Raw genomic sequence first — 26,231 nt, forward strand, 5'->3', positions numbered from 1 at the left:
GTCCCCGCAATGGCACACACATTATTGTGAATTATCCTCTCATAGGCGAAGGAGGATTTCTCACGCTTCCAGAATCACTCTTTCCGGTCTTGCTTTCCGGGCCAGTACTTGGAGGTTGCCATCCAAATGCATTGCCTCATAACACCTCACTTGTGGGCATGAGTTCCGAATGTCGCTGCCAGACCAGTTGGGATCTTGGATTGATTCCCAAGTAGACCAGCCAATTAATTCTAGCGAAGTCAACGCCACTGGCTGAAGACTAAGGGGTTGCTCCACGGTCATAGTCTCAAAGCCTCAGATTTACATGCCAAGGTAGTGAAATAATAGAAAACTTGTTCATTATAGATATCAAAAGTTTGAAATTCAAATACTAGACAAGAAATAGCCACGAAGTTGAGCTCAAAATTGCTCTATCCCCCCACCCACACACACAGAGTAAGCCCTGAGTCGCACCTGACAGGTGCTGAAGCATCACGCCGACGGACTTTTCTGCCAGAATGGGATACCAGTCAAGGGAGGATGATAGTTAGGTGAAACAGACGCAACTTGCATCCTTGTGAGACCAATAGTATCAACTTGGACTAGCCCATTGCTTGGCCTTTTCATAATCTCCGGAAACTCCTGTATCAATCGTCACTCGAAGTGTTGTTGCAAGGCGAGACCACATATAATAGAACCCCTGCGATGATGACACACTTAGTAACTAACCCGGAAAAACAGCAGCAATTGAGTCAAACCTGTGCTGTAATCATCTCTACTAACTGCCTCTCATCAAAATATTTGCTTGCTTCAAGGAAGCTTTCATCCCGCGCCACTGGACAATCAATGACTTCATCAAGAAAGACGAGGAAAGCAATCTGTCTCTCATCCCACACTTCAGGATTCCGGAGATCACGGTTTTGGAGGGCGTTTATTTGGCTGGCTGTGACACCCTCTTTTTTGGCGCCATTTATGTGTCGTATCCAGATGTACTGACATTGAAATTTAACAGCACAAAAGAGTGTAAGAATCTCTCGCAGATTCACAGGGATAGACAACGAACTAATACATGCGGTTCCCAGAGCCAGCCCAGGACGAAGGGTTGCAGGAGAGTGTGCCCACATTCGCAGCATGTTCGCGGAGGGTAGCTCCGGCGGATAATTCTCAGGTGAAGGATAAGGCAAGCGTTCCATATTCCTTCTTTCACAAGCAATCAAAAGTTAGAAGGATCGTGAGAATCAAAGGATGGCAGACAGTGGCTATGGAATGACAGCTCAAGAAGAGAAAAATCCTTGAACGTCGCTTACAACAATCTATCGTACTTGGGGGAACGCTCCCAGAAAGCTGGTTGCGATATCGGCAGAACAGGTGTATTTCAGCTTCTTCTTCTTCTTCTCCTCCTCCTCCTCCTAGTGTCAGCAAGCATTTGCTATTCCAGGTTAGTAATTTTTTCCCCCAATAACATGCATTTTTGCAGTATTGTGACTGTATTTAAGGAGACCCTAGATGGCTTCGAACCAAATAGGGGGGCGAGATCAGAGGGCTACGTATTGCTGCTATTCCGCCGGATTTAGTCGCACGCCGAGTACTATGCCATTCAGCTTTGTAGATCCATTCAGCTAGATCCAGTCAGCTAGATCCATTCAGCTAGATCCATTCAGCTAGACAAGTCTCGCTTACATCCCCCATCCTAAGCCTCTCCAGCATTTACCTAAAGGGTTTACTGCGCAATAAGAGTTCATTGACCATTCCACAAAAATATGGCAGTCCCCGTTATTTACACAATTATGCAACTGTCGTGGGGAGAACAGCACGAATTAAGTACAGTACTTGCTCAGAAGAGGGTAATCTAGCTTAGTCATCCCGGCCTAACAATAAAATCATCACACCATCATGATGCATCATTCATCTCACCAGCGCCGTCCATACACCGAGTCCTCTGGTCTCGGCCGATTGGATGGCTGCGGGCGGCTCCGGTCTCGCGAATCCGACCGAGCTGAAGACTGCGAGGAAGGCCCAGAACCAAGGTCTTCGCCAGAGCTCAAGAGCCGAGTGGGTTGCTTGAAATCCAAGGTACCCTGTTTGTCCTGGAATTTGTGCTCGGCGTCGCGGCCGAAGAGGGCCATCATGTCGCGCATGGTCAACTTGCCGGCGGCGGATTTGCCCTCAATGGTCATGTTGGCCAGCTCGCGCTTGCGATCTTGAAGATCGACGATACGTTCTTCGACAGTGCCTTTAATGATCATCCGGTAGATCTTCACGTCGATCGTTTGATTGAGGCGGTGAACGCGGTCGATGGCTTGTTCTTCGACGAACTGTCAGGAAAGTCAGCGAATGCAAATTACAACTTCAATACACGTAGTCAACTTACTGGATTCCAGAATGGTTCCAGGATTACCACACGACTAGCCGCAGTCAAATTGAGTCCTAGAGCACCTGCACGCAGACTGCAAAGCAGAACGCGGGTGCCACTGTTGTTGCGAAGCTTGTTGAGACTGGCTTCGCGCAGATCGTTTCTCATCTGACCATCGTACCGAGCAAAGCCAATGTTGGCACGCTTGAGGAAAGGTTCAACCTTGTCAAGCATAGAGGTAAAGACCGAAAAGACAATGAACTTGTAGTCACCCGACTCCTTATGAAGAAGCTTCATAAGATGGCGAATCTTGGTTGAAGGCAGTTCTCCATTTTCGCCCTCGGGATTCTCATAGATATCCTCTTCTGTCTCAGACTCGGATTCGGACTCTTCCTCAGAGCTATCTAGAACAATCGGCCGGGCCCTGTGCTTGCCAGACGGGGAGTCGATTTCATCCTCGTCGGGCTCGGAATCATCAGAGCCAATCCATTCTCCGCCCCCTTCAGCATCTTCGTCGTCTAAGCCTCCGGCCTTGCAGAAGTTGGGCATTTTGCGTTGGCCTTCAGGTACAATCCATTCCGCGTCGTCCTCGTCTTCATCATCACTGTCAACAATGACTCTGCGGTTCTTTCGTGAACGGGTTGGTGCGGCGGGTTTTTCTTCCTTGTGAGCCTTCTTCGACTTGTGCTTCTTCTTCTTATCCTTCTTCATGAAGTCAGTATTCAAGTCGGCCTCGCAATCACTGCAACGAGTGACACCCTTCGTAGTATCGGCCTGGTTGAGATCTCTCTGGCACACGTCACACTTCTTTGTCACGACACTGAGTGCACCAAAGAGGTCGGCAACATCGTCGAGATCATTGTTCGACTTGGACTGTGAAGATTGACTTCCACTGTTGCCATTCTGCAAAAGAACATCCTTGTCGACAGCCAAGTCGCTCTTGACCAGGTCGGGGTGATTGCAGGCTTGCCGAAGGCGCAACAGCAGCGTCAAAGCGCCAGCATAGTCGACCTTGGAACCACCCATCATTTCCTCCAGTCTGTTCTCAGTACGCGCTTCCAGGCGGTTGTAGAAGTTCAGCTCTCCCTCCATGAAATCAGCGTCCACTCTGATCACTTCACGCTCCACGATTTTGAAGCCGTTAGATGACTTCTTCTCATTGCCGTCTGCATCGAGTACGGACTCGCCAAGCTTTGGCTTATCGTTTTCTTTCAACACGTCCTTGGTACGGCGCTTCATAAATGCTTTCAGATAGACCTGTAGACGTTGAATAGCCAATCCACCACGGCCATTGGCCAGGGGTCTGCTGATTTGGTCGCGCCAGGTAGCGAGGTCGTTGAAGGGTTTGATTCGGAGAAATTTTATGAGACTCTGAAGTTCGTCGAGATTGTTTTGCATGGGTGTTCCGGTCAAGCACCAACGATACTTGGCGTCCAAAACACACGCTGCTTGCGTAGCCTTGGCATTTCGGTTCTTAATAGTATGGGCCTCGTCGAGGATGATGCGGTACCAGTAATTCGCAAACACGCCAGACTTTTTAGCCTTATCGGCGGCAGCAGTTCCAGACTCAGAGGTCAGTGTTCCGTAGGTCGTGATAACCACGTCGTAAGTGTGGAGATCCTTGGATGTTTTCGCGCGGTTCGCTCCATGGTACAAGCAGACACGAAGCTTGTGTGCCTTTTCGACCTTGTCATCGATCTCGGATTCCCATTGCTTAATGAGAGCGAGAGGCGCGACAACAAGAGTGCTCTTGGAAAGCTTGGAGGTTGGGGGTGCCTCCTCATCGTCGTCTTTCTTCTCGGATTTGTCGATATTCTCGCTGTGTTCGTTTATCGGCTTGCGGTTCCGGAGCATCAAGGCAATCGCTTGTACAGTCTTGCCTAGGCCCATATCGTCGGCAAGAATGCCACCTTTGGGAAAAATTCCCTTGGTGGTGCGCTGACCTGTCTCCTTGTCGCACATCCACTTCACGCCTTCGATCTGGTGGGGCAAGAGAGTAACTTTCAAGCCTTCGACACTCCCGTCATCGTCCTCCTCATCGTCTTCGTCGTCTTCTTCGTCCTCCTCATCCTCGTTCTCATCGACTTCGGCATGATCCTCCTCCTGCTTAGCGGCAAGACTCTTGTCTTCGTCTGCCTCGGATTTGTCTTCGGAGACTATCTTGTTGGAGACTCCTGCCGGCTCCACTGGCTTTGGATCGTTCACAGTAACGCCCTCAAGCTGAGCAGCCAAGTCGTCGAGGTCATCTACCTCGGCCTTCTTGGCGGCTTTAATCGAATCGCCCTGTTCGCCCATCTTGGGTTGCGGCTGCTTCTTCTTCTTCTTTCCCTTTTTCTTGCTCTTGGACTTTTGATGAGATTGGTCCTCCTCATCCTCGAATGCACCCTCGAGTAGCGCTTTAATATTCTCGGTCGCCTTTTCGGAATCGACATATCCGTACACGTCCATTTCACCAAAGCTTGTAGAGACCATTTGATTCTTGAAAGAGCCCGAATCGTCCTTGGTCAAATCAATAAATGCCTGAAGATTCTTCGATCCATTCGATGGTTTTGGCGCCGCTCCCTTTGACATGAAGAGTGCCCGTGGAGCTCGAGGCGTTGTCCAATCTGTATTCTCGGGGCGTTTGATTGGGGTTGCGCCCGAGGGATATCCTGGTCGATGGTCATTGAAGGCGGAGGGTCGGACGGCCTTGAAGGGGTCGAAAGGTCCACGTTTCGCTGGCGTAGAAGCAACTGCGGGTCCAGGTCGTTGGACCTGGGGAGCTTCATAGTGTTGCTGCCCATATTGATGGCTCGGGTGCTGAGGCTGGCTTCGAGGCTGGTCACGGTGATGCTCTGCACGGGGGCGATTCGGTTTGGGGATGTTGAAGAGATGATTTGTCTCGCTCGATCTGGTCGGCTGAGAGGATTGTGTTGGTTGCGTGGGCCGATACTGAGATTGACCCATCGGCGAAGGTTTGCCGAACTCGGGTTGCTGGGAAACAGAAGGACGGTGTTGCTCGTTTGGCCTCCCCGGGGTGAGGGCCTCTTTTGGTGCGCTGCTTTCTCTGGCCATATTTATGTGAAAGGTCTACTCAAAGACCCGAGATTTTGAGTGTAAAGTCAAGTTGATTTTCAAGATCAGGAGAGGTGGGGTTTGTCGAGCTAAAAACGAGTGATCGGAAACGCGACAGCGCACTTTCTGTTGATAACTGACGAGGTGCTATTTCACTATGCGCGTCTCATGGTTGTTAGATTAGATCTGCTTGTTTGGCCTGATTGATGACGGTTCCCCTCGAGGTCCGAGGAACACGGTCGGCCGAGGGACAATGGCCAGAGTCAAAGGACAATGAGAAATGAGACAAAAGCAAAATAGAATGCTTAGGCAGCTTCAACTCACCTCAAGATCACAGCATGTCGGTTGCCGAAATGGTTGTCGAGAGTAGTGGGGGAGGGGAGAGAAAGAAACACGGATGGACTATCGGCGACGTTATCGATAATCGTTTTTTTGTTTTGGGAACGGATTCCCCCAGCAACGCTTGTGGCCTGAGGCATCAGAAACGTAATACAAGTACACGTTCATCAAGCAGCTTTTGTTGCTGCCCTTTGGGCAAATTTACATTCTACATTCGAGTCAATAGTGTAGTTAAATGTGAATGTGTCAATTAATCTTAATATTGAGGGGTGCAAATGGGACGCTTTGCTACCTAGTGGTGATGTTTTGCTAAAACCCAGTCCTATATATTTCCGTCGAACTCCACCGTATAAGATAGCGGACAGGGTGGACAGGGTCACTACGACTAGCCAGCACATAATAGGAACATGGTCATGCTCAGAACTTGGAATCGATTCATTTCTATATGATCGTGTAATGTCCGTGGATACCCCCAGTATTCATGGAATTATTAAACATCTCCAATAACGCTCTTCAATATCTCCGGTACTATAAGGGCTGCATCGCCCTGGAAAAACCAGTCGCACGTCCCACGGCTAGGCATGTCCTTCTCCATATTAACCACCACGACCTTCGCGCCATGCTCACGGGCCGTATCGACGTACAACGCCGCCGGGTACACGCTTGAGCTCGTGCCGATCACTAAGATGAGGTCCACGGGTGCGGATTCGATCCAATCGTCCACGTTCTTGATAGTATCGGTCGGTAAGGGCTCGCCGAACCAGACCACGCCCGGCCGCAAAAGACCCTTGCATTGGGGACACTGCGGCAGGTCTGCCGGTGTCAACTCGGGAATTGGGTTGCTTGCGTCGGAGATGTCGACTTCCTTTGCCTTGATTGTCTCGTCTAGGGCCTGATAGAGTGACTTCGATGCCTCTTCGCCTGTCTTGTCTGTTTCTGATCGGGTCGGCGATGAAGATTGCTTGGGGATACCCAAGGCAGGCACGATGGGATCTGTAAAGTCGTTTTGCCGAGTATAGTTGCAGTAGAAAGATGTGCATTTGATGTCGAACAGAGACCCATGAAGCAGGTTCAATTGCTCGGAGGGATGCTGCGCCCGCTGCGAGAGGCCTGAAAAATGACCAAACGATTTAATATTAGCTGCATAAGTTTTGAACACTGTTTGAAAAGTGGTATGTACCGTCAACATTCTGGGATAAAGTAATAAAGTCCTTGTTCTTCCGAGCTAGCTCCGCCAATGCGTAATGAGCTTTGTTCGGCTGTGCCTGCAGAGCCATATGCCTCCGATAGCTGTAGAATTGCCAGACCAGCCCCGGATGGTCTTCGAAAGCCTCCGGAGTCGCTAGAGAGGTTGCATCATACTGGCGCCATAGTCCTCCAACACCACGAAACGTGGGGAGACCAGAAGCCGCGGAAATGCCAGCTCCCAGCAGAGCGAGGATTCGCCGGCAGCCTTTCAAGTATTCGGTGAAGGATTGAATGTCTGTGGAAGGGGCAATCGCTTTTGTGGCTTTGGAGGCCATGATCGTAATTTGCAGCTGATGTTAACAGTCAGTGTCGAGTATGAACAAGGTTGAATCTAGTTTATCGATGATCGGAGAACCAGGTAAGTTCCGTTGGAGCTCACGACGTGGGGCTCAGCTGCGCCGATCTTTTTGTGTTTGCGGGGACTTCTGAAGACAGGACCAAGCCCCGCACCTGTCTGAACCTCCGAACAAAAGCTATACATAGTCGGTATATCTACTCATTTCTGGTCATGATGGATGTCGAGATTTTGCAAAATTCCAGGAAAGGAACTAAGTATCCTGATGCAACCAGAAAACTACACGACTATCCACTCCCACCAAGGTCTGTGATTTATTTCGAATCGATAATCTGCATTCAACGTCATATGGATAGACTATTTCATATGACAATGACAGGTATAATATACCAAGAGACATCAAACCAAGCGAAAGAAACTGACGGAAATTCAAGGACAATAAGATTCATGAACAAAAGCCTCATTCGTAACCATAACACAAAAGCATCGACCATGACTAAGACCATTCAATGCTGCTCCTCGGCAGGCAGAGTCACTTTGATCGCCGACTCTGCCAAAGAGCGATTCTCCGCATTCTTCGTCGCAATGAATGAGGTGATGTGCTCTGGAACCTCGCCTAGCTTGCCATCACCACTGGCAACGGGCTGTCCAAATGTCTCCCAGACGGGAACCACGCCCGTCCAGATGCGATTCGTGATCTCCTCGTTGCCATAGTCTTTGCGCTCATCCGAGACACCACCATCGCGGATCTTGCCACTGCCATCCACAACTTTGACCTTGAGAATGACGGTTGACTGCATCTCTGCACGGTCTGGTGGCACTCGCGTGTTATCCCAGCGGTGGGTGAGGACGGAGTTGGTGATGAGCTTCATTGCCCACAATTTCTCGTCTTCATCGGTGACTAATTTGGCATATCCGTGCAGGATTGCCGAGCGGTAATTGTAGCTGTGCGAGTTGGGGGTAAGAGACAAAATCAGGCCGTCGATTTTGCTTGCAGCAACGCAGATGGGCAAACCATCACCCTCGGTGTTACGGGCCAAATTCATGATGCGAGAGCTGACGTAGCCATGGAGATAGCAGTCCAGTGGCTCGTCGATGCTTGCAGATGGGAACTCGTAGGAACCCATCTGGCCGATCATGGGAAGGATGGCCGGGAAGGGGTCCTCGGGCCCTGGATTGAAGGAGACATGGAGGACTTGCGAGTTGTTGATGATGGAGTGAATGGGCCCCAGGTCATAGGTGGCTGTTGCAAGGTCGTTAGTTCATTTTGTTTGCATGAATGGAATAAGTAGGACTGGCACAAACCGCGATGCTTGTATCTGTTGGCGGTATTGGATATCCGCTTGGGATAGGTAAGTGTCCGTCCCATGGTGATGCTTGTGTAGAGTCACACAGAGTGCGTACAGTAACTCAGTCTGTATAAGTAAATGGAATAATGATGGAGTAGAAGGTCAATCTTGGATGGAAATAAGCTTCAATATATATAATGCGGCGGCTCGTAATTTCACGATAAGGTCGTTCCGTGACACGCTTCCTGGCACCCTAACGAGAAGGCCTATCCGTGTCGGCGTTTCCCGCGATGTACGATTGGCTGCAAGAAGGATTGCTGGACTTGGTAAGAGTAGCGCCGTGAGTCAACGCTTGGTTCAGGGGGCCAATTCAGTTGGTGATGGTTTATTGGTTCGGGGGAGTCATCTCGCCCGATAGCATGCAGCCTGACCAGTTGTTATTATCAATCACAGAGTCACCTTGCCAATTGTCGATATTCACGATCAAGCATGACGAATGTTGTATTTGGCGTGGGGAAGTCAATACGATGCCGAACCACGCGACGGTGATTGGCCCTCACCGCCGACTCGGTCCCAGTCACCAACCTTTTGCGATATCTCCAGACAACATCCAATCGGTTGGCCCAAGTCCTCAATCACCATCCTTGACCCTCTCGAAGCATGGCAGCATGCAGATCGCTCGCGAGACAATGCGCTCTCCATCTGCGCCCTTCGCTCCGCACCGTCGCTCGTCCAGTGCGCCATTCCTTTGCGCCTCGCAACTCGCCGCTCCGCAGGGCGTATGCAACCTCCGTCGCCGCCGCGGAGCTGCAATTCGGCCAGCCCCTACACGAGACACATCCCCACCTTCTCAGTCCCGGTGAACGTATGTGCTGTCTTCCTACTGGGCGCAGGATGAGTTTGATCAAGTTGGACTGACGTGCTTGCAATCTAGTCACTCCCGGCATTACTGCTCTCGAATATGCCCAGCGTCGGTCTCGTCTGGCCAATAAGCTTCCCAAGGGAGCTGTCGCCGTACTTGCAGCTTCGGAGGTGGAATACCGGGCACCAGGAATCTTCCATGAATATAGACAAGAAACGAATTTCTTCTACTTGACAGGTAAGAGAGAAATAGTTGTTCGCAAGAGAGGATTCCCGCTAATGTTTCCTTGGGTTTTCCCTTCGGATAGGTTTCAACGAACCGAATGCTCTCGCAGTGATCGCGAACGATGGATCCGGCGACAACCATATCTTTCACCTTTACGTGCGAGAAAAAGATCCCAAGGCAGAGCTTTGGGATGGCGCTCGATCCGGTACCCAAGCTGCCATGGACGTTTTCAACGCGGATGAGGTGGGTTGCTTGTGCCTGGAAACAATTGAATCACAATGATTAATATTTGAGCAATACAGACAGGAAACATTGAACAAATTGGTGACATTTTGCCCAAGATCATAACTGGCGCTACCGAAGTCTACTCCGACATTCCCGCTTTCGACGGATCGAGGTCTTCGCTCCACCGATACCTCTACGGCCCTACTGTTGCATCGGAGAAATTGAAGAAAATTGTCGATCACCGGAGAGTCAAGCCATTGAAGCCACTGCTCAACGAAATGCGGGCATTTAAGAGCGAGAATGAGGTTGTGCACTTGCGTCTGCTGGGTCAGGCATCTGGAAGAGCTTTCACCGATTCAATGCGGAAAACCTTCGAGACCGAGAAGGAGTTGTCCTCATTCCTCGAGTACCAGTTCAAGGTCAATGGCTGCGATGGTAGCGCTTTCGTTCCCGTTGTGGCTGGTGGAAAAGTGAGTCCTACACTTGCCCAGGTCCCAAATCCCGAGATTAACAGCCATAGCACGCCTTGAGCATTCACTACACGAGGAACGATGATATTCTGAAGTACGTATTGACGCCTCCGAGTATTCAACGAAGCTTACAAGATGAATCAGAGATGGCGATTTAGTCCTCGTCGACGGGGGCGGTGTAAGTTCTTTTGCCTCAACCTTGACCTGGTTCAATGACTCACATAGTATTAGGAGCATGGAAGCTATATCTCGGATATCACTCGCACCTGGCCCGTGAACGGCAAATTCACCGATCCCCAGCGGGATCTTTACAATGCCGTCCTCAATGTGCATCGAACTTGTCTGTCCCTGTGCCGTGAGAGCTCTAAACTCTCTCTGGACAAGTTGCATGGCGTCGCTGAGAATGGCCTGAAAGACCAGCTCAAGCAGCTTGGATTTGATCTTTCCGGAAATGTACGAGGTCTGCTTCGTTCTAAATTGGACTTTTGCTAACTTGACACAGGCCATGTCCGTTCTCTTCCCTCACCATCTAGGCCACTATATTGGTCTGGACGTGCATGACTGCCCTGGATATTCTCGTGGATATGACCTCAAGGCAGGCAATTGTATCACTATCGAGCCGTACGTCGTCATTTTTTACACGTTGATACTCCAAGTTGTGCGCTAACTCATTCTAGTGGTATCTATGTCCCTGATGATGAGCGGTGGCCTGCGCATTTCCGGGGTATTGGCATTCGTATTGAAGATAGCGTGTGCGTGGGTGACGACCATCCGATTATCTTGACCCCCGAAGCCGTCAAAGAGGTAAGCTTTCTGCAATTTTTCTTTTTTTGCCACGATTCATTGACCTTTTGTTTAGGTTGCCGATATCGAGGCTCTGCGTAGCTAGAAAGGCGATCTTGTATGTATAGTATTCCTCAGATACCCTCAAAAACCAATGTACAATAAATGCACCAATACCAGCCATTTTATAATTTGACCTCACATCAAAATTGGGAGGCTGTTTGAGTGCTCCTTAAGTAGGATATTCGCGGTGGCTGGTCTAGGAGGTTGGGAGTAAACATCTGAAGCCACGGTAAGAACAGTTACAGACCAGTACGACAGACAGGGTTAAAACAAAGTCCTGGAGACCTGATGTATAGATCGGATCCGATCGAAGGTATGCATCGATTTGAAATTAAAGCTACGGAGAAAAGGCACGTCGCGCCCGTCGAGGAGGAATGTCGTGTTGATGTTCATGCTTCGCGCGACGCCGTTGGTTGTCCGGCGCACGCCCAAAACAAACTTGAGTGGGCTCCACACCACACGACTTTGCCCTTCGACTTGCTTTTCCCTCCTTTACCCCAACTACCCTTCCACTCTCCCCATTCACCCTCCTCCCCTCGTCTTTCCAAGTTGGAGGGTTTGCATTTTGACCCGATCTCTTCAGTGCTCTTCCGGTCCTTCTCTGTATTACCATGATCCCTCTGTGACCTCGTTCGAGCCCTGCAAGACGTGTAGCACGTCGCGTGCTCGACCTCGAATACCCCTCCTCTAAGAGCGTCCTTTTGACTCCATACACCCGAGCTTTCTACGCGTTCAATCTTGAGGAATCGATCACACATGGCTGCTGTGTTTGTGCCGCCGTCTCCTCAACCCTCCCTGAACATGTCGACTCGCCGCCCGCTCGCCAACGTGCCGAATGCTACCAACTCTCCCCATCGGGCCGGGCTCGTGCCAGCCAAACGAGCAAGATCCGGTCAAATTGAGATTCCATTTGGCCAGCCGCCGCCAAAGAAACAGGTTATGGACGCGGCAGAGCAGGATCGAAGCCGACTCATTTTACACCAAGGCACTGAATCCAAGTTGTTTGCGCGTCGGAGCAACAACGCAAACCCTAGTGCATTCGAAAAGAAGCTGGTGGCTGCGAGAGAAAAGGAAAGAATGCCTCAACCAAAGCCATCTAGAACTGAGAAGCCTTCAGCGGATACTATGGATACAATTCGACAATGGCAGCGGCACTACCGTAAGGCGTTCCCACAATTTGTCTTTTACTTCGACAGTATCCCCGAGGATGTTCGCCGCAAATTCTCGCGCCAGGTTGTTGCTCTTGGAGCTGTAAGTTTATTCATCTTGATTCATATCTGTTGTTCAATCAGTCTCGTCGATAGACGTGTTCGTCCGAGCACCCTCGTTTGCATTTAATCTCTTTTTGCTAACCATCGAATAACAATTTAGAGCGAGGAGAAATTCTTCTCACGTCTCGTGACCCATGTCGTTACTTCACGCCCTATCCCCCCAGAAGCTGTTGCTACTACGAGTCCGACCGAGGAGCCCGTCACCAGGACAGAGGGAGCCAATGGCGAAAACATGCAGACTGTGAATCCATCGCTTCTGGAGAAGAATGCCGATTCCCACTTACACGTCTCGCTGAAGACTGAAGCACGTCGTGACCAAGGAAACATGGATGTTCTGCAGAGAGCCCGCCAGATGGGTATGAAAATTTGGGCCTTGGAAAAGCTTCAGCGCATGATCACCACAATCAATGACAACGATATCGGTGGTCCAAATGAAAGTGCCTCTCGAAGCAAGAATGTCGGTGGTAGCACTACCCACGGTCGTGGCGAGAACGATCTCTCCCGCGTTCTTCGACAAGAACTCCTGAATGGACCATCTGATCGGGACCCATTTGCCTCAATGGAGATGGTGATGTTCAAAGGGCCTTTCATCTACATTCACGATATGAACGAGAAGACCAAGCCAGTGATGGTGCGCGAATACGCTCGAGTAAACAAACGGCAGGATGGTGCTTGGCCCCAATTTCGAAGTGCCCCCCTAGGCAAATGCCCTTTCATTGACGAACCCCCAAGCCGAAAGGAGTATGACCGTCAGCGGATACGTCAAGCTCAAAAAGAGAAGAAGGCTGCAGTTCAGAAAGTGGAGGACTCTCGCAGCAAGCCCTCGACAGCTGTTCCCGCAGAACGGCCTGTTGAGAACAAACTCGTTACAGATCTTTCCAAACCCAAGCGCCCAGAGGATCCATCTACTGCAAACCCTGTGGTCGTTTTTACGAAGCCAGTGTTTGAAGATGGTCATGAACGCAAGAGCTCAGAAAGCTTGATTCCTCCCCATTTCCCTCGCACTGGACCATTTTATACCGGTCGTGAACCTGCTGCATCTGGCGTACAGCCGTCCAATGTCACTTCAGCCATCCGGTCTCAAATGATCTCATCTACCGCTGCCGCACCCGGTGCTAAAGCAGGATTGAGTAAAGAAGTCCACGGACTGAAGAGGAAGGTCCTTGAGAAAGGCACTGGCAGTATCGTGACTGGATCAATGGCCGCACCCCAGCGTCCTAGCACTGGATCTGCATCCTTCTCTTCCAAGCAGAACGATTCTAACAAAACTGCTGTTCTTGAGAAGAATGGCCACGGAGATGTCCACCAAATGGAAGGAGCTGGAACTAAGCGGCGACGGGACGAACACAATGATACCCAACCACAGAAACCTGAACGACGGAGAGACCCGAAGCCCGGCTATTGTGAGAATTGTAGAGATAAGTTCGATGACTTTGAAGAGGTTTGTCCAACCCACATCGGACCAAACATAGATGAAACACTGACAGAAATAATAGCACACCATGACAAGAAAGCACCGCCGGTTCGCCCAAAATGTATCCAACTGGGGTGAACTCGACGCCTTGCTATTCGAGATTCAACGACCTCTGAAGGAAGAATACGAATTTGACGAGTAATTTGTTGATGTTCTCGATTACCACCACGATTCAGCTCCAGGCCTCCTTGGTCCTCGTCAAAATCATACATGCATCCCGGTGCCTGTCGGATTTCTTTCCCCCTATTTTTGTCCCCCTCGTCCTTTTTCATTCATATTTTCTGCTTTCTACTTATGATGCCTTGCCTCACGGTATTGAAACACCAGGAGTTGCATGACCATACCCGTGGCATCAACACATTTGCATATGGGGAGTTCTTTTATCTTTTCATCTCACATCAGCAGCACTGCTCAATCGACAGTACCACGCCCGCATTGAGCTTGCATTTTTTTTTTATCAACCGAGCTTCATTGAAGCAAGTTGTCCGCTCGTTGATTATCATACTTTTCTACCTTGTATTTCCTATCATCATTTTTCTACACTTGCATCAGCAGCCAAGGACATTTTTTACTAAAGGACATCTTTTTGTTTTATTTTCCGACAGTCAGGCAATGGGGCTGCCCTGTCTACCCATGGAATGTATGTGGGCTGGGCAGGTGGGTGGTTTCGATGTGGTTCAAATGATAAAGTCGATGACAGGAATGTCATGCCTTGAGGAGGAATCTGCTCGCTTTGCACAGCATTGCGCCGAGTCCTGTTACATGATTTCATCTTTCAACGAAAGCCTACGGGCCTAATTGTTCTCTCATATAGTTGTTTCTCTATCTTGTTGTCATCCGGCGGAGTCTTGTTTGTCTTTGAAAACGGGTGACTATACCCGGCGCAGGTGGTGGAGGTTACTCCGAGTGTGCTTTTTTGATACTCCAGCTTTACTCAGCTTCAATGCGTATTGCTTCTACTAGATATGTCCTGTTTTCCGTATGACCACCGTAGGCAATGATTACTGTAGCTGCCGATGATTTCTCTGATCGCATGTTATCTAGGTCTTGATCCTGTTCTCTTTAGATGTCTCCAAAGCCTAGGGAACCCAAGTTCAATTCAATTCACCTCAAATCAAGAATTATTTTCGAGAACAATCATGAGTATTGCTTCAATTACAAAGCTCCTTTGACACACGCAATCATTCAAGACTATCAACTACCGAACCTTCCCCCAGTCAACATACCCAACCAGCCCCGCCCACTGTATCTAGCCAAATCATACAACTCTTTCCACGCTTCCCGATTAGGCTGCGTCTCCGGCGTGAACCCAAACCGACGGATTTCCTCCTCATCCCATTCCCTAGGTTGCCGAATATAATCACCATTCGACAATCTGTCAATCTCACATGTCCGTTTTGCCCCTGCATTTCGCAGTGTCTGTATAACATCCGGGAAACATCTGTATGCTTCCGCCGCACGCGCGGGCGGACCTTGATTTATATCATAGACGAGGTCTGCTTCGAGTGCATTTGTCCGGGCTGCGCCTGCTTTGTAGGAGGCTAGTTGCTGGATATGAGCACGGCGGCTGAGTTCTGCGAAGTGGAGGGCTTGGTCTAGGGCTGTCCATGGTGGGGATTTTGCTGTATCGGGCTTGTTGATATGGCTGAGCAGACCGATGGAGAGGAGGAGTTTTACTGTCGATGTTTTTCCGCGGCTTGCAGCGGCATTGAGAGTTTCGTGGCTATTGGCGTTGCAGAGGTAATGGGTTTTGTAAGCTTGTTCGATGTCGGCGTTCAGCCGGAGGAGGAAGGTCTGGATTAGGTCGGAACTGGCTTGGTCGTTGAGAACGACATTATTGGCGATGGAGTAGAAGATGTCTCGTTCTCGAGCGTGGAGGACGAGGGGATCAGCGCCTTTGTCAAGCAGGAAGCGACCCCGCCGTGCCGGATCCAGATTTGTCTCTAGGGCTATGGAGAGTGGAGTTTCTCCACGACGAGCTTTCGCATCGATGTCTGCTGGGTTCGAGTGATTCAGTAGGATCTCACATGCCGCCTCGAACTCATCCTCCGGGTGATATGTAGTTGCTAGCAAGTGAAGCGGAGTATCTTCTTGAAATCGATTGCGGATGTCGATGTTCGGCATGGCCTTGGCTATCTTCTGCATAGTTGGTAAATAAGACTCTGGATAATCCAAACGGGGTCCAACAATAGAGACCCAGCAATGCAGGACAGTATCTCCTGCCGAGAGGATGGATTCTTCGAGGTTGGCTCCTGCGTCTAACAGTGCGCATATCATACCCCCATCCCAAACTCCCAAATCAGCGGCAGCGGCAATAGGAGTCAAGGGAGAATAACCCTTGTCTTTGGCATTGATGTCTGCCCCAGCCTTGATCAGGACACGGACCAGATTCGTCATCTGTGTCGAATGCTGTTCCCAAGATCCGTGACGGATCCAGTAATGCCAGTAATGAGGTAGATAGCCATGCCGGTCAGGGAAGTATTTGGTGATGCCATGCAGAGTGTTACGTTTCATGGAATCGAGCAGAGTGCCGTCCGCACCGTGGGATATCAAATATTTGGCTATCTGGGGCTCGCCAAAATATGCCGTCAACGCAAGTGAAGTTGATGATGCGTCTAGCCCATGGTAGCACGCATTTATGTTGGCCCCAAGAGAAAGGAGACCATCCATAGCTACGGTATGCCGGAAGAAGCAGGCCCAATGAAGAGGGGTACCGTGAGGAAGTTCAAATGGACTGAACTGTTAGCTGTAGTTGGAGTAGATGGAGGGAGGAGCTTACTAGTGAAAGATCTGAATCTTCTCTGGATATCCACCGCTGTTTTCCTTCACGACGGGCGTAATGACCGCATTGATATCAGCCCCTCCTTCAACCATCAGATTCGCTATTCGATCAATGAAAATTTCGCGGATCATAAATAGCCAATGTAGAGGGGTGACATTTTGTCGAGTTTTGGTGCGTGCGTTGGCACCACGATCAAGTAGGATCTCAATCACTTCGGTATGTCCTGCCTGGAATGCTTTATACAGCGGTGTTTCAGCATCGTCGTTCTCCACGTCCACTGCCACCTGCGTGGAATCTAACAGCTCTTGGACCACATCTGTCGCTCCAAGAGCAGCGGCAGCATGAAGTAATGTGTTCCCTTTCCGATCAACGACAATCCCGTTCTTAGTAACCCAATCCAGCGCTTTGTTCGCGCTCACTGTTGTCTTGATCTCCTTTTTGGCCAGGAAAGGATCTGAACAAAATCCACCCTGTCGTCTGAACTGGTCTCGTGATTTCTCAATCTCATCTTGCCCGTAACCGGAATCCGTAAAGAAATATCCCTCAGATACAGCCTGCAAAGTCCATTTCTTCAATTCTCCCTCGCTGAACTCGATAGGATGATTATGCGCCTCCATGACTTGCGCGTATATAGCTCTGGCAGGTGAATAGCCCGCCCTCGCCGCGTCGCCCAGGTATGTCAGCATGCGGTCGAGATAGGTCGGCTTCTCGCCTGTAATAGTTTGTGCAATTCCAAAAAGTACATTCCCTCCAAAAGGAGGAGCACTGCCATCTTTCCCGAGCGTATACTGTGTCTCAAGCTCGGTGCGGATGCTCTGATCGAGTCGGTACCAGAATAACGGTCCTTTGTTGTAAATAGGGTCAATGATGCCAACGTGGGTGTCTGCAGCACTTGATTGTATTGATGCGAGCCTGATGTCCGATATTAGTGTTAAGGTAAGAAATATTAAAGGAGGGACTAAATACCAAGATCCATAGCCGGGGCTATCAAATTTCAATAAATTAGGACTTGGGAGTTTTCGGTCCCTAGGATCCTCGGCGAGATGATTCAACATGCCCTTGCGCAACTCCATACGCATATCTGAGGGTATGTCTTGCTGGCCGTTCAGCAATTTTGACACCTGATCTGAGACCTTTTCGGGGCTCTTGTCCAAATTTGGTAGTTGTCCATTCCCTGTGAATATAGACAAGAGGACCAAGCCAAAGCTGTATGCATCAAATCTGAACATCAAATCGGGTGAGAATTTCCCAAACTTGGAGATATCCCCACTTATCAACTCAGGTGCCAGCCAGGCAGGTGTGCCACGATAGTCGCTTAGGGAGAACCTTCCATCTGGAGCCTCTAAATCAACACAGACACCAAAGTCACTCAACTTGGCCTGGAATGGGACGTTCTCAGTGAGACCGGCGAAGACAAGTACATTGTCCGGCTTGACATCTCCGTGAACAATCTTGAGATGATGGAGCGCTTCCAATCCATTTGCTATATCCAGCGCAAACTGATATCTCACTGTAATTGACCTATTTTCAGCACTCAGAAAGTCCCCCAAAGGCATGATCGCCGCTTCCATGAACAACACCGGTACAGCTAAATCCGCAAAGGGGAAATCAAAACCCCACGCTAGAAGGCTAGTGATGTTTGGATGGGCGCGTAACACTGGATTGCAAAGAGATAAGATCTCTAGCTCCAAGGTCTTGAGTTGAAGGCGATAGTCATTGCTCGCCGCAAAGCGTTGTTCAGCTCTACTGGTAAGAGGGACATTGACGCGCTTGATGACCTCTCCTTCAAAGAGTGGATCCTTGAAGACTGTGAATTGGGCGCCCGAGCCGATTTTGGTAGCTCGTGAAGAGAGATTGGTTGCTTTGAGCAGACGGGGACCATGAACGCCTGTCTGGGAGAGGATGGTTGTGAACTGAGAGAGGGTGCTAAGAATAGGGGCCGATCCGTTGCGAGTGGCTGTGATGGCGGATTCTAAAGGGTCAACCCATGAGGCATCTGAGTCTGAAGAGATATTAAAGCTGTCGAGGTCGAGCTCTTCGATGTCAGCCGAGTTGGACCAGGCTTGAAGAGAAGGAGAGAGATTGTCTCCGTCCACAGAATAATAGTTGTTATCATCGTCGAGAGAATTGAGAATATCATCGTAGGAGTCAATCATGGTTTTCCCCAACGAGTGCGTATATTAAGAAGTAGAAAATGAAATGCCCAACAGACATGGTCGGATACTGGTGGGGTATTTTCAGCTTCAAGGAAGCAGTGAATACGAATCAATCAGCCAATAACTGCCGAACAACAATTCTTGCCTTATCCCATTAGGTGTTTAGCGCTGTCAGCTTCAACGCCATGTTTGGGGGTATTGGCCCCCCCCCCCCCCCCCAAAAGGGGTCGGATTCTTTCGACTCTCATTCTTTCTGCTAAAGTTATGCTTAAGTGCAAGTTTGCAAAATGGACTTCTACGGCACTGCTTCCACAGCAATCACCCAAATTTATCAGGTCACTGTATTCATCCAAGGCGTCATCTCCGACATCAAGTCCTTTGACGATGACCGAGCCGAGATTCGACTCAAGTTAAATCTTCAACTATCTTCCTTGCTCTTTTTCAAGCGAATTTTCTTTCATCCTGAACATGGACTCATGGTTCCCGGGAAAATAGACCCTTTCATCGCGGACACGGTGGAAGGGCTACTGGTGCAGATGAGAAAGACATTGGCCGAGTATGAGCTTGTCGCAGCCAAATATGGACTCGTGGATGAGGAGTTCACCATCGAGCCTGAGAAGTCCAAGGCGCAAGAGTCGCTTTTGGAGCGGGCGAAGAGCAAGACCAAATCGCTCAAGCTCAAGGGATATGACTGGTCGCTCTTCGACAAAAAGAAGCTGTATCGGATACTGGAGGCGTACACCAAGTGGTCCGAAGATCTGCGCAATCTCATGCAGCACATGTCTCAGGATACATTAGCTAAGTTGGCAGAGAGCGACCATCAAGGATTGAAAAGCAGTGGATTGGAACCGGTGGTGAAGCGACGGATGCTGGCCGAGGCCAAGGCCCCGGCGGATTATCACGGCTTGACTGGCACCCTCACAGAAGAAGGAAAGTCAACAAGAGGGTTCCAATTGGGAAAGTTGTCTGTTTCCGGCTCAGAAGCAACGAAAGTGATTGTTGAGTACCACGAGTACGAGAGCATGCTCAAGCGCGACGATCTAGAGCCGGAAGAGGTCAACGAGCTCAAGGAACCTATCCGCAATTTAGCCTGGCTGCTTCAAAGCACCACCTTTGCCAGCAAATCATCCGACTCACTTGACCAGCCGAAGATATATGCGCTGGAATGTCTTGGTTTCATTGATCAACCCATTGAAGAACGCAGCGCTTTCCTTTACAAGCTGCCGGCATCCGAGTCCGAGGACGGAGCATCCCTAACAACCCTGCATGCTTTCATTAATGCGGTCGACAGTGCAAACAAACGGCCACTAATGAGACCCTCCCTAAATGACCGCTTCAGTATGGCACACAGTCTTGCACTGACAGTCTCCAACGTCCACGCATCTGCTTGGGTCCACAAGAATATCTGGAGTAGAGGTATTCTTCTCTTCCTCGAGACCTCTTCCGGGGTCAGCACGGCAGGACTCTACGAGCAGCGCCTTTCCACACCCAATCCTGGAAATAGAATTGTCTCGTATCTTAGTGACTGGGGCTACGCACGATCAGTCCAACAAGGTACTGATATGCGCTCCGACTTTGAGGTTGAGCCAAATCTCTATCGTCATCCCAATCGACAGGGCCGCCCGACACATCAATTTAGTCGTCTGCATGATATATATGCGCTGGGTGTGGTGCTCCTGGAGATTGGCCTGTGGGTGACCTTGTCGCGGCTGATGGAGGCTAAAATCAAAGAGGCGGAGAATAGTGGGCGGCTGCCAAATCGGAAGAAGGTGGCTGAGGATTTGATGGGGTTGGCAGCACAACGACTGCCCAAGGAGATGGGCGTGGGTTATACAAACGCCGTTCTTGCTTGCTTGAAGGGGGATTTTAGAGGGACCGAGGGTCCAACTCTGGCAGTTGATTTCCAGGAGAAGGTGGTGGATGTGTTGAGAGGGGGCATTGAGTTGTGATTACTGAGAGGCCAATGTCATAAGTTCCATAATTGGATTCTCCTTTCAAAAATTTATACTTCGTATTCACTTTTGTAAGGAGAGTTCCATATCTATAAGCAGACTTCAGTTTCTCATCAATTGTCCTTAGGCTATGGGGCAAAGATCTTATCAAAGTCATGCTCAAGCCAATAGGATTCTGGTTGCACTCCCGCAAGCTTCCAGACACCGTTATTCTTCTTATACCGATGCTTCACGGTGCCATGATTATGGCCATGGTAAGCTACTATAGACTGATCAATGTCCACGTAGTGTTGATGGGCAGCAAGAATCTGATGAACAGCCACAATCTCCGAGTCGGAAACCTTCTCATACTTGGCACCACCCAGTAAGTGCTGAGCGTGCACCAGAGGATGACCTGCATGTGTAGGAGCGCTCAGCATGGCCGTGAATTCTTCAGCTTTCATGTCTGGGAAGCACGGTTGACCCATGACGCTGTAAATCTACCTGCAGATGTTATTAACATAAGGAGTACATCATGTGGTCGGAATTCAATTGACGATACCAAGAGGGTTGGTGCTAGGATGCTTCGAAATCTGGCCCAATCCTGTACCGAGCCAATCTGAGTTCTTTCACCGACAACAAAGTCTTGACATACCTTTTTGTCGATGCTGTCAGCCCATTCAAGAGTAATGGCATTTACTGCGAGAGAATCTAGAGAAGAGTTTGTGTGAGCTTTTGCTATGCTGTCTTGGATCAAGCAAATTACCTTGAAACTGGATGCCCTCCATTATGGCAAGGATTCAGCTTAGGGCGTTAACTGCTGGAGAGAATCAAAGTCATCGTTAAGGATGATACAGTGACCTCTGGGTTTTCTGGTGGAAAGTTGTTATATATGTGTCAAACATTACAGTAAAAGAATAATAACCTTGGAAGGCAGGAGTAAGCTGACCCAATACAGTGCCTGCAGCGTAATTGTTCAAGTGGAGATCCTGCCGCTAGCGAAAGATGGCGATGTATACCCGCTTGAAACGTCTGAAAGCCTAGCAATTGGCATTTGTTGATTGTTCATCACCCCGATTTAACGGAACAGCTAAGGTCTAACACGGTTAGTATAGACACCCAATTGAACAATTACTCTGTGGGCACTGTAGAGACGCCACCAGTCAGCTATGATTTTGTTGTCTCCCACAAGACGCTTGAACTATTCTGGTATTTAGATATGTTCTAGCCCCCACGGTGGGACGGTAGCTGAATTAAGGGAATTCTGGGGCTGCATCGTGGAAGTCTTTGAATGCAGATAGCTGACGCAGTGCTATATGTAGTAAACAAAATTTTCTCTCAAGGTTGCTTTCTGGAATGTCGCTGGAACCACAAATCTTCGGTGCTGGGGGGTGCGTGCATGTAAGACATTGATAATACAAATCAATGAGACCACTGTTAACCTTATGATGGCAATGTGTAGCTCATGGTGTATACCTAGATCGTACATAGATGCTCAACCGAGATGTCCATAATATATGCAGATTTGGCAACGTCGAATCTGGATCGTTGATGCGTTATATAAAATTCCCGGACTAAGATAACTTTAAGAGACATATGTATATAACACGCACATGAAAGAGGTACCAACTTAATGGAGTACTTGCGATATGGTTCATCTTTTTCCTCCACCCCTCCTTCTGTTTTGGAGAGTTCGGCATAATGATCACAACGATGCTGCCTATGAGCTCTCAGAGAGTATGACAACCACCCGTATTCGTGTTGAGAGATGCCACCTGCTGAATTTATGACATCCTTTCGTCCGGCCTCCAACAACAACATTCACGTCCAAGTATACGCAGTACTTCGTAGCATGCTGAATGCCTCTATACAAAGTTGCCCCGCCCTAGTCCCAAAAGGGTAGGTGCCTCGGCGTAAGCTCGAGGCGGTGACCCCCTCGATCCTCGGGCGGGATTGGCTCATCAGCTGTAAAGCTGTAAATTACACCGAGGAACTGGCAATAGAATAACATGGCGGGGTAATAGATTGTAGTCAGACGGACTGAGAAGATGCTTTAGTTGGTTGTCTTTCGGTATCGATAATGCGGGGAAAATCCCATTCTCAACATGCATAAAGCCGATCTTCAAGCGATGCATACCAGTCCTGATGTAAGTAGCTGGTGAGCACCGTGGACAACCGAGCCGGCATTCCTTCCGTCACAGCCGCAGCGGCAGTATCGGCGCCTGTGACCTATCCGAGTTTCCTCATCGCCCGCTTTTTTTCCTGGAGATGCTCCCATCTACGCCGCATATACCAGCACGTATCTCCGGACAGATGGAGAGATTCTTTTGAACGCTGGTATAATTGTCGCGTGTTGCTACTCTTTCAGAATTACTTTTCTTATCATTCCAACGTCTATCCTGTCTTGTGGGGTAAGCCGATTTGCCTCGGAATTCTACAGACTAGGTGAGGTCATTGCCGCGCCATTGTGCAGCACATTCGCCCAATCGCCCTTGCACTGAGGATAGCCCTGGCAGATTGGATCTCTGGACCGGGGTCAGTTTGGATACAGTTGTCTTGGAACCTGAGCTCGGGGTTTTGACTCGGTCCATTCGTTGGTCGTGCTGCGTCGACATCCTTTGATAACCCCCTCATCGCAATGGCCGCGCCAGGAGCTGCCTTGCGGCCGCTCTCTCGGGCCGTCTTGACTGCCTCGCCTGCCCTTCGCGTTGCGCCTTGCCGTCTTCACCAATCCCTCCTCAACCGACAATCTCCATCCCTGTCTTCCGCCTCGCGCTCCCCACTCACTTCGCATACCCAGACCCGACACAGCTCCTATCACTCACCCGAACCCTCATCCAATACACCCAATGCGCGCAAGAAGGTCACCATGCACACGCTGCGCAATCTCTACAAGAAGGGGGAGCCCATTGCCATGATCACTGCCCACGATTTCCCCAGTGCCCGTGCCGCGGATGAGTCGGGGATGGACATGGTTCTGGTAGGAGATAGTTTGGGGATGGTAGCGATGGGGCTGGAGAACACAACAGAGGTCATAATAGAGGAGATGCTGCTTCATTGTCGGAGCGTGGCCCGGGGCGCGAAGCATGCCTTCCTCGTAAGTTGCCCGCCTATTTGGATATCCAGGTCTGAGGCTAATTGACAAGCGCACAGGTGGGAGATCTGCCCATGGGTTCATATGAGATATCTCCCGCGCAAGCAGTCGCGTCGTCTCTGCGTTTCATCAAAGAAGGCCACGTGCATGGCGTCAAAATCGAGGGAGGCGAGGAATTGGCCCCAACAATCAAGCGAATCACTCAGGCCGGTATCCCCGTCGTTGGTCACATCGGCCTCACACCGCAAAGACAGAATGCTCTCGGTGGGTTCCGAGTCCAGGGAAAAACATCCGCCAGTGCGATACAGCTGCTGCGAGACGCGCTGGCATTGCAAGACGCTGGCGTGTTCATGCTTGTCTTCGAGGCGATGCCTCCAGAGGTCGCCGCTCTGATCACATCGAAGCTAACAGTCCCCTCGATTGGAATTGGCGCTGGTAACGGCTGCTCGGGACAGGTACTCGTGCAAGTTGACATGTTGGGCAACTTCCAGCCTGGGCGGTTTATTCCCAAGTTCGTCAAGAAGTATGCGGATGTCTGGGGTGAAGCGACCCGCGGCATTATTCAGTACCGCGAAGAAGTCAAGAGTCGAGCATTCCCATCGCCGGAATACACCTATCCTATCTCGAAGGAGGAGCTTGCCAAGTTCGAGAAGACGGTCGACGAGATGTATCGGAAATAACGAAAAGATATTGTATAATGCCCACCTTTTCATCATTTGCATGTCCAATTTCTGCTTGGTCCTTTTTTGTGTCAATCATTCAGCTGTACATAGGCTCATTCATTCGTTCGCGCTGTCGGCAGGCTAGCGTGGCTGACCTGCTGCTCAGCCGAACGCCGGCGTCATCGAGTAAGCGACAATCAATTGATCATCTGTTTTGAAGCACTGAAAAGCAAGTGAGTTGAATGAGTAGATGCTTGCATGCCGCAAGAAGCAACAGTAAACATACCCGCCAGAGTCCACCAACACCTTCATCCAGGCCGGGCGCAAACACACTATTGACATAGCAAAAGACCGAGTCTGTATCTTTGCAGTCCAGCTTTTTGCGGAGAAACTTGACAACAGTTTCGAACTTTTGTGATGCGCTGATCTTAAAGACCCGGTTCTTGAGAATAGGGGCCGATGGTAGCGGCTGGAAGCGGACAGTCACTGGAGAGCTCCGTTAGCTATCTCGTATCATCAAAATGGCCAAGCATGGTGGTCCAGAACTCCAGCAATCTCTTAAATAAACAAAGACGAGGTCGTAGATGAGAGAGAATTTTAGAAGGCATCACCAATAGATTCGGTCGCCTACCTTTACCAGCATCGATAGCTTCTACGTCGGCGAGTGCCTGATGCGCATCGCGGGGTAGACCCGTCAGCATGACCGACGCGGTCATGTTCATGGGGAGGTCGGCACCATGCTCATCGTCAGGAATGGGTGTATCTGCCATCTTGGGCGATGCCGACTCTGACTGGGCTCCTTGTCGGCCTGGGCTGGGATGATAACCAAGGGTGGTAGACCCAGGCGGATTATTGGTGGGGGAGTCGCGCGAGGAGCGCGAGGATGGTGATGATGGATCCATGATACAGAGGAGGTGCAAAGTGGACCCCGAGGATCGGCACTTTTGAGATCAGAGTCGACACGGTGTAGGGAGTGTGGATGGAGATTGGATTGTTGTTGGGAAAGATGATGAGGAAGAACCATGACTGTCTTGCGTTGGTGACGGAGCTTAAAAGATCCAGTACCCACCGCCGGTACTATGTACGGGGTTTCTACCAGCTACATATGTCCAGAAAATAAGAGGCAGTAGTAGTACAAGACTATAAGTGAAAATGAAGAAACCCTCTAGTCTATCCGCTGTTTCTTCTTCTTTCCTCCATTGTGGGAGGTTTAAGTAGTTGAAGAGCCAAGCCAGAGTGGCGCTCAATGATTGAGAAAAATGCCAGTACTCAGGCAAATTATACCTTCAACCGCACCAGTAGCTTGGTCATGACGTCTGGTATTGGTGCAGCATCAAGGTCACCAACGAGGTATTCAGAGCAGTCGTATGGCATAGACAGGCTGGAAGGGCAGATGATACTATTATAATAATCGTATTCGGATTCATTGTTCATACCTAAACACTCAAAATCGTTATTCCGGCCGTGGCCAGAGAGTTCTTGGCATTTCCTGTCACGGGATGAAGGTTGCCCGGCGCCTGATACCGCTGAGTCATCCAGCCATCAATCATGATCCCCTCCCAACCTTATGGGCCTCCCCCTCTTCTTTCTTCTTTCCTCCTCCTGTCATTTCATTTTGTTTGTTGCTCCAGATCTCTTACCCTTAGCTTTCTCTCTGTGTGTTTACTGAGCTAGTA

The 26,231-nt window shown here is 49.8% G+C and overlaps 10 protein-coding genes across 10 annotated transcripts; 4 read left to right on the forward strand and 6 right to left on the reverse strand.

Annotated features, from left to right (window-relative positions):
• Window positions 1-1,889: 1,889 nt before the first annotated feature.
• N7458_002062 (putative SNF2 family helicase/ATPase) lies at window positions 1,890-5,386 on the reverse strand (the record flags this gene model as incomplete). Its single annotated transcript, XM_056905445.1, has 2 exons — window positions 1,890-2,294; window positions 2,351-5,386. 2 exons carry the CDS (start codon window positions 5,384-5,386, stop codon window positions 1,890-1,892), a joined length of 3,441 nt encoding a protein of 1,146 aa, XP_056769552.1.
• Window positions 5,387-6,215: 829 nt separating this feature from the next.
• N7458_002063 (SIR2 family NAD-dependent protein deacylase) lies at window positions 6,216-7,248 on the reverse strand (the record flags this gene model as incomplete). The annotated part of the gene is made up of 2 exons (XM_056905446.1): window positions 6,216-6,835; window positions 6,906-7,248. 2 exons carry the CDS (start codon window positions 7,246-7,248, stop codon window positions 6,216-6,218), a joined length of 963 nt encoding a protein of 320 aa, XP_056769553.1.
• A 526-nt stretch (window positions 7,249-7,774) lies between these two features.
• N7458_002064 (pyridoxamine 5'-phosphate oxidase family protein) lies at window positions 7,775-8,637 on the reverse strand (the record flags this gene model as incomplete). The annotated part of the gene is made up of 2 exons (XM_056905447.1): window positions 7,775-8,511; window positions 8,574-8,637. 2 exons carry the CDS (start codon window positions 8,635-8,637, stop codon window positions 7,775-7,777), a joined length of 801 nt encoding a protein of 266 aa, XP_056769554.1.
• A 580-nt stretch (window positions 8,638-9,217) lies between these two features.
• On the forward strand, window positions 9,218-11,228 carry N7458_002065 (aminopeptidase P family protein; the record flags this gene model as incomplete). The annotated part of the gene is made up of 10 exons (XM_056905448.1): window positions 9,218-9,422; window positions 9,492-9,656; window positions 9,727-9,887; window positions 9,947-10,339; window positions 10,390-10,433; window positions 10,484-10,517; window positions 10,571-10,792; window positions 10,842-10,960; window positions 11,017-11,143; window positions 11,199-11,228. The coding sequence occupies 10 exons, from the start codon at window positions 9,218-9,220 to the stop codon at window positions 11,226-11,228; spliced, it is 1,500 nt and encodes a 499-aa protein (XP_056769555.1).
• A 713-nt stretch (window positions 11,229-11,941) lies between these two features.
• Window positions 11,942-14,072, forward strand: N7458_002066 (protein serine/threonine kinase activating protein nimO; the record flags this gene model as incomplete). Its single annotated transcript, XM_056905449.1, has 3 exons — window positions 11,942-12,436; window positions 12,557-13,897; window positions 13,953-14,072. 3 exons carry the CDS (start codon window positions 11,942-11,944, stop codon window positions 14,070-14,072), a joined length of 1,956 nt encoding a protein of 651 aa, XP_056769556.1.
• A 1,052-nt stretch (window positions 14,073-15,124) lies between these two features.
• Window positions 15,125-18,868, reverse strand: N7458_002067 (uncharacterized protein; the record flags this gene model as incomplete). The annotated part of the gene is made up of 3 exons (XM_056905450.1): window positions 15,125-16,664; window positions 16,710-17,624; window positions 17,679-18,868. 3 exons carry the CDS (start codon window positions 18,866-18,868, stop codon window positions 15,125-15,127), a joined length of 3,645 nt encoding a protein of 1,214 aa, XP_056769557.1.
• Window positions 18,869-19,155: 287 nt separating this feature from the next.
• Window positions 19,156-20,817, forward strand: N7458_002068 (uncharacterized protein; the record flags this gene model as incomplete). Its single annotated transcript, XM_056905451.1, has 1 exon — window positions 19,156-20,817. The coding sequence occupies one exon, from the start codon at window positions 19,156-19,158 to the stop codon at window positions 20,815-20,817; it is 1,662 nt and encodes a 553-aa protein (XP_056769558.1).
• Window positions 20,818-20,948: 131 nt separating this feature from the next.
• Window positions 20,949-21,587, reverse strand: N7458_002069 (Scytalone dehydratase; the record flags this gene model as incomplete). Its single annotated transcript, XM_056905452.1, has 3 exons — window positions 20,949-21,299; window positions 21,332-21,510; window positions 21,566-21,587. The coding sequence occupies 3 exons, from the start codon at window positions 21,585-21,587 to the stop codon at window positions 20,949-20,951; spliced, it is 552 nt and encodes a 183-aa protein (XP_056769559.1).
• A 1,850-nt stretch (window positions 21,588-23,437) lies between these two features.
• N7458_002070 (3-methyl-2-oxobutanoate hydroxymethyltransferase ECM31) lies at window positions 23,438-24,573 on the forward strand (the record flags this gene model as incomplete). Its single annotated transcript, XM_056905453.1, has 2 exons — window positions 23,438-23,896; window positions 23,953-24,573. 2 exons carry the CDS (start codon window positions 23,438-23,440, stop codon window positions 24,571-24,573), a joined length of 1,080 nt encoding a protein of 359 aa, XP_056769560.1.
• Window positions 24,574-24,717: 144 nt separating this feature from the next.
• Window positions 24,718-25,457, reverse strand: N7458_002071 (ubiquitin-like protein ATG12; the record flags this gene model as incomplete). The annotated part of the gene is made up of 3 exons (XM_056905454.1): window positions 24,718-24,777; window positions 24,842-25,041; window positions 25,187-25,457. The coding sequence occupies 3 exons, from the start codon at window positions 25,455-25,457 to the stop codon at window positions 24,718-24,720; spliced, it is 531 nt and encodes a 176-aa protein (XP_056769561.1).
• Window positions 25,458-26,231: the final 774 nt, after the last annotated feature.

The sequence above is a fragment of the Penicillium daleae genome (assembly GCF_028827525.1).
Source record: "Penicillium daleae strain IBT 16125 chromosome Unknown utg000002l_segment0_segment0, whole genome shotgun sequence".
NCBI lineage: Eukaryota > Fungi > Ascomycota > Eurotiomycetes > Eurotiales > Aspergillaceae > Penicillium > Penicillium daleae.